The 9110-nt window shown below is 35.4% G+C and overlaps 1 protein-coding gene across 2 annotated transcripts; it reads right to left on the minus strand.

Annotated features, from left to right (window-relative positions):
* Nucleotides 1-4436: 4436 nt before the first annotated feature.
* LOC113230341 (GPI mannosyltransferase 4) lies at nt 4437-8549 on the minus strand. Of its 2 annotated transcripts, none has more exons than XM_026464232.1 (3): nt 8353-8549; nt 7335-8289; nt 4437-5673 (listed from the first exon to the last, which is right to left on the minus strand). In XM_026464232.1, the coding sequence occupies exons 1-3, from the start codon at nt 8516-8518 to the stop codon at nt 4818-4820; spliced, it is 1977 nt and encodes a 658-aa protein (XP_026320017.1). In that variant the 5' UTR covers nt 8519-8549; the 3' UTR covers nt 4437-4817. The 2 variants fall into 2 exon arrangements, with proteins under 2 accessions (XP_026320017.1, XP_026320019.1); XM_026464234.1 differs by having other exon boundaries at nt 4438-5673; nt 7335-8274.
* Between the last annotated feature and the right edge of the window lie 561 nt (nt 8550-9110).

Here is a 9110-nt window from a genome sequence, read left to right on the forward strand (position 1 = left end):
AATAAAATATTTAATAATTACTTCTCGGGCGTGAGTGTTTTCTTTCAATCTTGCAGGCAGCTACGGCAATCTGAGAAAATTATCGTCTTATTTAGTCGATGTGACTTCACGTACAAGATGGCTTCCAGAACGGCAATAGATTCACCAGTGTAAACAGTTGAGGTAGGTGAGCATTTAAAGCTTAATAGTACACTGTACTTTGGGATCCAGACCACTGCACCGACATTGCCATCGTCCTGCAATTTTGAGGCGTCTGTAAAGATGGTGAGCCAGTCGTGCCAGTTGTTGTTTAAGATTTTTGTAAATTCGTAGTTAGCATTGACAGAGTCCTTACAAACACCAAAGTTGAGGATTACACGTGGCTGAAAGGTTAGCGCTTCAAAAGGGATCTGAAATAGGGGGTTTTTGGGGATTTTCACAATAGGGGAAGGGAGGTTTTTCAAGATATTTAAGCTTTTAATTAAGGGTGGGGCTTCCCTACTATGGGCCCAATAGGGTGATGAAGCGACACCATCAGACAGGTTTTGTAGTTTTTCTAATAGGGGATGATTCGAATATTGGGCGATGTTAAATAAATATCTGTCGCTCATGAACTGACGCCTGAGGTGTAATGGAGGATCGAGGCACTGGACTTGGAGGGCGTTTATAGGAGATGATTTCATGGCTCCAGTGATGATTCTTAAACATTTAGATTGCATGAGGGTGAGTTTAATTAGGGCCAATTTGCTACAGGGTTCTAGAATGAAGCTGCCGTAGTCGAAATGGCTGCGGATTACAGCATTGTATAATATTTTTTGGTAAAAGGGGTGAGAGCCCCAGCGAACGCCAGATAGTGATCTCAGAACGTTGACGCCTTTCTCAGCTTTATTACAGATATAGTTCAGATGTTGGACTCCAGACAATTTTGAGTCAAATATGATACCCAAAAACTTAGCACAATTTGAGATAGGGATTGGTTGATCGTTGACTGAAATCTCGAGAGTGGGCACGGCTCTTTTACATGAGAAGATAACAGCGTTAGATTTGCTAGGAGAGTCAGGCCATGATCCAGAAGCCAAGTATGGACGGAATTAAGAGCAGAGCTAATGTGAAACGAGGCCTGAAGAAGGTCCTTGGAGGAGATGTATAAGGCTATATCATCGGCGTATTGTAAGACGTTATAAAAACATGATACAGTTAGGTCAAGGTCATACGTATAAAGGTTATATAATAATGGACTCAGCACAGAGCCTTGTGGAAGACCTTGCCAGATAGACCTTGGAGTTTCCAATTCACCATTGACACGTACCGTGACAAACCTGGACATGAGTAAGCTGAAAATAATGTTAGACAGCCTCACAGGAAGGCAATGTTTGAGCAGTTCAGAAAAAACAAATATACGCGATTTAAATCCGGAAAAATAGTTTCATTTCCTATGTGTAACAATCGCGAAAACCTAAGAACTCGATATTATAACTTTAACACTTGATGTTATAAAAAAAAAACAATGTTTTATTTATGTATTTAGTTATGCATTTACAATAACCAGCGACGGAGTTTAGCACACTTTTTATATTTATTATTTTTTTAGCCACTTAAGGGAATCACTACATTTACCGACGAGCCACATTACCGAAGCAGATTCGCTGGAGTCGGTCAGAAAAATCTTTCAAGCTTTTTCGATAAGTATGGTGAGTCCCAATTGGGAGATACAAAATTACATTGTGATAATTTTAACATTCCAATCAACTAGAACTTGATCTTAGACACATTTCTGAACATAATTAACCCTAATTACTTAAAAATATATTTAATATGTATGGCCATAATTGAAATCACAATAAAGGATTACACTTTTTGAATGAACTCCTCAAACTTACAATACAATAAATGATTTTTTGCCTGTCACAGCAACTATTTAACTTATGTTAATATAATTCTCTTCATTTAAAAAAGCATCAACATTGTCTCTTGTCGTTTGACTCCAACGCTAGTGGCGTGTTTACACTTGGTCGACAGGACGCCTTCGTTAGTCCACCACAGCAACCTATCCAATGAAAACACTAGTTTGACTTGCCGATGTCGACAAGGTAATAATCAATTTCGGGCTACACGGTCGCCTTAAGCTAACGCCCTGTCGGTCGGTCACTACGTTTCAATATGTCGGCGGCAGTGTTGGGGGCCGGTAAGTACCTACCGTACCTACCTACCTTCCGTATCAGTTTAACATTTTGGACGATTTGTCGTTTCTGTATGTAAAAACGTATTTGTAATGACGCGCGGCAAGTGCCTTAGACGCAGTCGATTTGGTGTAAACAGTGAGTCGACTACATCTTCTTCGGTGACCGTCAGGATGGTTGGTCGCCTGTGGCGTCTAGCACTGAGTGTATATTCAAGAATTGAAATCTTTTTTAAATAATTGCTACCTATAATATATTCGGAGAAATTTAAAAAAAAATTTGACCGGCCATTCTGACGTCAGGATGGCTGGATGGAAAAATACTGTATATATTGCAGTAATGCATTTTTTTTGCTCATCGAGTGGCACAACAAAGGCCTCCCTCTTTTCATTGTCACCAAACACTACTAAAACCAGAAACGTAAATATTAAACTCAATATTAGCAATAACAAAACCTTTGAATCCTCAGATGAATTACACTAAAACAATTTGATCCACTTATGACAAATAACACACATATTGCGTTATGATGGTTACCTACCCTCGGTTTTATGCATATATCAGCAACCTCACCAGACTAGTTCGCCTCGAAGTAATTGTTAAACGCCTGCCCTTTATATTATGGCAATAAAGCACTAAAAACTTTTGCCTTTTTAGTTTGGTCAGGCACTTTTTCGTAAAATTTTAAATCGGTTATATTTTTTTAACTAATGTAGATAAGAAGCGTATACCTTTAATTCGTGAAGGTAGCAATTATTGGTAATACATACTTCTGGCAAATCTGCTCCCTTCATGCTGAACAAAGAGGCGACCAGCCATCCTGACGCCAAAATGGCTGGTCAAATTTTTTTTTAATTTCTAAGAATATATCATAGGTAGCAATTATTTAGAAAAGGTAGCAAATAGGTAGCAATTCTTGAATATACACTCAGTGCCAGACGCCACAGGCGACCAGCCATCCTGACGGTCACCCTTCTTCGGCAAGGTGAAGTAGTCTGTCGAAGGCGGCAGTCGACCCTGTGTAAACACACTACATCGGCTTTAAGCTAACAATAATAAAAAAACATCACATTCATAATCCATACCATAAAAAAAACACAATTCATTTCAACCATTGACAATTCAATTATATTTGGAATGACAAATTAAAAAAATATTAAACTTAGTTACGAAAAATTTCAAATTGAGCAATTAAAATAAAATACCTACTTATTTGTAAACAATAATAAAAATATGTATATTTGTGATGATTTGTAAAAATGCATATTATATTACGAAAATATCTCGACGCTTAGGAAATAATTAACACAATGATTATTTCAACTCATAGTGAAATTCCTTTGATAAATAAAATCATTCAGATGAATATGTGGGTAGTTTCAAAGACCACAAATAAGTGATGCCTAACCTATATCTCTCAATTTTGTAATAAAACACGAATTGGTTATGCGAGAGAGCAAATACATACAAATTCAGCGTGTAAGCGTTTATATTCGTAAAGCAAAACTTTGGTGGGTATGTTTTCACTTCCAAATAAATGATACACGCATTACTTGCAGTGGTACAAAGTCAGATTGAAATGCACTTCAAATTCATTACCACAATGTTGGTTTATTTTAAATATTCTGAGCACACTGAAGGGATGACCGATGCAAAAATGTAAAGACCATTTTAAATTGATCTTTGGGTGTGTGGTAAGTTTTAGTTCAATGTATCATCTTCCTTGAGTTTACATAGGGACAGTTGCTGCTGCAATCCCGTAAAATATTGGTATACCAAATCGTAATTCTTCTTATAACAGTCACAGGCGTTGTCACTAAAATCATGGTAGAGGTTCAGCTAGCTTTAACGCTGACTGTACTTACATAAGAAAAATAAATGACGACCTCGGTTGTTGAGGTGGATTCCCGGTAGGGCCAATTTGGAAAATTAACTTTCCTAAACTGGTTGTGGTCTGGGTGATCTTGGTATTCATATTGAGGATAGGCAATTCGTGTAGTTATCTGGCACTTTATCTATTATTATTGTAAGGCTCAATTTATATTGCGGCGAAACGGAATGGAAGCGAATTTTTGTAACAATATTGTACATAGCATAATGAACTTTATGTTCAATTGCGTAACGTACAAATTAGATACGAGCCAAAATCTTCCGCGGAATTCTCGCCCATGCTCAAGAATGCTCGCGCTACAATATCGTTACAAAAATTAGCTTCCATTCCGTTTTCCATCTTTGTGTCGTACCAGAGAACAAAGTCGTACTTATATAGATTCAGACTCAATAGTGAGATACAAAAGACAAAAATATAGTCTTAGACATCTAAAATTTACGCTATTTACAAGTTACACTAGAGTTTTAACCAAAAACCAAATATTTATCAAGCTCGAGATTCTATGAAACTTATACAGATCTACTATCTGAGATTCGTTTTTCCGTAAGGCATTATATTTTAAGAAAGACAAACACATTAATATCAAATAGCTACTTTCGTTTCCTTATCCTACCACTTAACACTGTACATTTATAAACAAAACATCCTTAAAATCACGATATCCTTTGGAATGTATTTAGATTACAATTGCGATACGATTTTCCGTAAGGCATTATGTTATAGCCAAGACAAAAACATATACATAAGTAGCCTTAAATATCTAAAACTTACGTTTTCTTACCTACAGGTTTAACATTATATACTTGTAAACAAAACTTCCTTAAAAAGCACGAGATTCTTTGGAACATATTCAGATCAACGATTTGAGACTCATTTTTCCGTAAAGCATTATGTTCTAAGCAATATTGATCTCTTTTACTAGGAAATTGGGGTAATGCTTCGGAACAAAAATGAGGATAGTATTGAATGTCTTCTACGACACTGATGTAATAATACATGCCAGCACTTTCGCGTATTTGTCTGTCTAAAGAACAAGGGGCAACAATATAAAACCTGTACTTTTTTTTGGACTCGTATAACAACCTTTCGGCTTCTGTAAAAACTTCATCTACTCTTAGAAACAATTCGTCCATAGGCATCGATCCGTACTTATGAATAAAGGTCGAGGGCGCTAATTTATATTTATTTCCAGTCATTCTATCCCTCCAAACTTTACTCGTACTTTCCAATTGTAACAAAAACGTTGGTATACTATAACTATGCGTTGTTATAACATGTGTATCGGTACCATATGTGCTTTTTATTTCGCGATGTAGTGTATTCGTTAATGGGTATATGCCTCCTTGATGAATGAAACCGAAGAAAATTGTTAATAGAGCATTTAGCGTATACCACGTAAACCTTAGAGCTTTTTTAAACTTTCTATTTTTAGGACCGTCGCTTTCATTCTCATATAAATGACTTCCGAATAGATATACTAAAGGTACAAGAACAGGAATAACGAATCGGGCTTCCTGGTGGGGAAACAATGACAGTAAAGCCACTGGTATGACTAGAGAGAACAGCATTAGACCTGTGATGCTTTGGATGCGAGGTAACTTGCTGTAATGGCCGCGGATGAATCTGTAAAGATGAACATGGATATCAGTGAAGGCTATAAGGCAATTTTCCGAAAAATTTCAAATACTGGACATTTTTCTGGAAAAAATCCCGAAAAATTGGAAAAATATAATTTCGAAGGCTCTACGTTACACGTTTAGAAATATCTTAATTATAAAATAAAGTTGTAAAGCTAAAAGTCACTATTATAAAGAAAAACGAGATTTAACATAGGTAATAATAATAATAATAATAACGCACTCACTCAACATGGCCCCGCACTAGGGAAACTCTGCGTCGCGGGTGCTATGGACACACACATAGACAACCAAAAATTACACCCAAACTCACGAGAGAAATAGAATATAGGCCGTGTGTGGCAGTCCGGCATGGTAACCGTTCGGCCACAGAGACAGTGAAATATGCTCTCTACTCTACTCTAAACTCACTACGGCGAAAAAATCTTTCTAATTGCTCCTTCCTAATTTATTTTTGTGAAAAAATGTTGTTTTTTTTCAAAATAGGATTTTTTTCAATACTAGTAAAAGTAGTTAATTTGTAGTTTGAAATGATGGCTGTAGTATCAACCTTTGGCTTTAATACGAAGGCAATGGCACATTTCCCTTTACAACTCTTGACCAACAATTACAATAATATAAACACCAAAAGCAGGGTTTCGAAGTGATAATTATCAAAATAATTATCTTGATAAATCAATATACCTTGAATTATCAAATTAATTTTTTAAATAATTATCATGTTAATTATAACATGATAATATTTATGTAATATTTATTCATGATATTATTTGTGCAGTTGAGTGTACCTAAATGAGTACATTATCAATATCCATATAATCGTACCATCCATATAATATACTCGTACCATACAATTGGTGCTATTCATGTATTGTCATATGAAGTGTCGCCCACAAACAATCGCGTATTACTCAACACTTATGGGAAATATTTTTTTATTTCTCATTAGTGCTTAAGGAACAAACAAAGAGTAGAAGGTTTACTACTTAATATTATGCACATGACACACTACTTTCAATGGGTTTTTGTTATCGTTGGAAACAGTTTCAGTTTGTAAATTATAATAATCGATACAAAGACCCAAAAAACATGAAGAAAAATTCCTTCAATCGAACTGGACTCGAACCAGCAAGTGTTGCCCAATGTGGCTACCGCTCTTGAGCTATGGATGGAGCCAGTGGATCTCATGAATTGCGAATCTTTGTATTGGGTTTAACGGCTTATATGCAGTAGAGCCACTTGTGAGAACTTATGAGTTCCTTCACTCAGCCAGGCGCCCTTACAGCTAACAGAAAACTGGTATTGAAGTTGCTCTATTAATTGCAATATTTTATTTTCATTGAATATCATGATGTTTAAACTAGCATGATATTCATCTATTTTTTGTGAAAATACTCCTCTAGTTTGTATTATTGTTGATACAAAAATTTAACAAACACAAAGAAAAAAGGTACTCATGAAAATAAAATATGAATTATAAATTATAATTTGTGACTTATTACAATGACCCCACTGAATAAACGTGTATAATCTACATGATAGTTACGTATTATACATGTTTATTTGGTTCAAACAATGTAAATTTTTTAAATTAGGATTTTAAAAACTTAATTTAAAGCTGATAATAATGGTGTTAAGATTAATTACCTGTATATAATGCTGGCAATTGTAAAATGGGCCAACAACCCAAGTACATTGAACAGCAGTGGCACATTGACAACCATGTGAAGCCACCATGGATGTAATCCATGTAGTTGCAGATTCCGTTTATCTGCATTATACCGCAGGAAATTCAACGGAGTCACCACCCAATTGTCCCAACCCAGTTTTAGAGATTCCACATCTGCCTTTGTCAAATATCCATAATAACCAGAATCAACTAAAATGAGGAATAAAATCGTAGGGATGCTGAATACAATGAAGCATAAAATACGGTAATGGAAGTCTTTGAAACCAACTATTTTAGAACCTAAACCACGATGCAGCCAAAAGAAAATTGGTGGAAATGCAAAGCCTACAAACGTTGGACGATTAAATATCCCTAGAATAACTAGAGTTGATAATATTGCGACTCTATTCAAAGAATGATCTGGCAAATGAGTCTGTAGTTTAAAAAGTTTCACTCTTTCCACTGGTGACTTTGCCTTGTCATACTTTTCTTTCAAAAACTCACTATGATAAATTACTTTGTCAGATTTTAACATGCATTCAGCTACTAAGTATAGAAGAATCGAGAAAAACATCATTTCAAAGGTGTTTGAGAAACTTCTTGTGCAATAAACAAATATGACGTACGAACTAGCAAATACTTTAAGCCGTGTTCTAAAATTTTGCCCGTATAAAATACATATTTTGTATAAACAGTAATCATTTATAAACGACAGCAAACAAATAAATATTCGTGGTATAACTAGCAAGTAGTAGGGAGTTTTTAGATCTATGTTCAGGTAGTTTTTTGAATATGGATTCATAATTTGAATAAAGTGTAATGGTGGTCCAAGGATCATTTTGGGTATGAAGATGTTTCTAATAGGGAATTTGGGATTGAATTCCCATGTTTTCGCCACATCCACTGAGAAAATGTCGCCTGAAAAAAAAGTAACTTTTCTCAACGGTTGCTTGTAAATAAAACTCAGTTAATACGTGATATGAATAGTAAACATACCAGCGATAACTTCAACATTCTGGAAAAATTCATCTGGATGTATATAACCTCGTTGCGGAATAATTGTAAGCAAAAATCTAACACAAGCAAGAACCCAATACGATAGTGGTAATTTCACTGGCGGTTTAAATAAAATTGCTTTAAAAATTTCTGTCTTTAAGAACATGATTATTTAACACTGCACTGGGTTGTTTAAGTAGACTATAAAAACTGGAAATAATTTAGTTACATGATGTAAACGTTTTAAATAGAACCGCAGTTACTGTTTGTTACTGCATTTATTATTTTTTTAAAGTTCCTTCCCCCATTCACACTTCTTTAGGTAGACAAAGGTTCTATTTACCATACAGCCTCTTCATATATTTTAGATAAATAAATAGTGTGATTTTGACGTTTTCTAAGTCTGTAACGTAACTTTCGAAGTATGGAAAGCGTTTGAATGTTTTGAATCTTAGGGTCGTATTCTAGAACTCTACTCAATGCTCAAGTCAGGATTGCACTGGAAACACAAGTACTGGAAATACGACCCTAATGGTAGGGACTTGAGTATGATTTCGAGTGCTTTAAACCATGCTCAAATTCTGACTTGAACATTGAGTAGAGTTCTAGAATACGGCCCTTAGGGTCGTATTCCAGAACTCTACTCAATACTCAAGTCAGGACTTGAGTATTGCAGTGAGCACTGAAAATCATACTCAAGTCCTTGCCATTAGGGTCGTATTTCCAGTGCTTGAAATCATACTCAAGTCTGCTCAAAT

This window comes from Hyposmocoma kahamanoa, unplaced genomic scaffold, assembly GCF_003589595.1.
Source record: "Hyposmocoma kahamanoa isolate Upper Pololo Valley unplaced genomic scaffold, ASM358959v1 63, whole genome shotgun sequence".
Taxonomy (NCBI): domain Eukaryota; kingdom Metazoa; phylum Arthropoda; class Insecta; order Lepidoptera; family Cosmopterigidae; genus Hyposmocoma; species Hyposmocoma kahamanoa.

What these genes read in the sequence shown, in the direction of transcription:
- LOC113230341 (XM_026464232.1), bottom strand. Translation starts at nt 8,518, where the DNA reads ATGTTCTTAAAGACAGAAATTTTTAAAGCAATTTTATTTAAACCGCCA. An exon ending in GAATGTTGAAGTTATCGCTG is followed by an intron (nt 8,290 to 8,352) that starts GTATGTTTACTA and finishes CGTTGAGAAAAG; the next exon opens with TTACTTTTTTTTCAGGCGAC. An exon ending in ATTGCCAGCATTATATACAG is followed by an intron (nt 5,674 to 7,334) that starts GTAATTAATCTT and finishes TCATCTTTACAG; the next exon opens with ATTCATCCGCGGCCATTACA.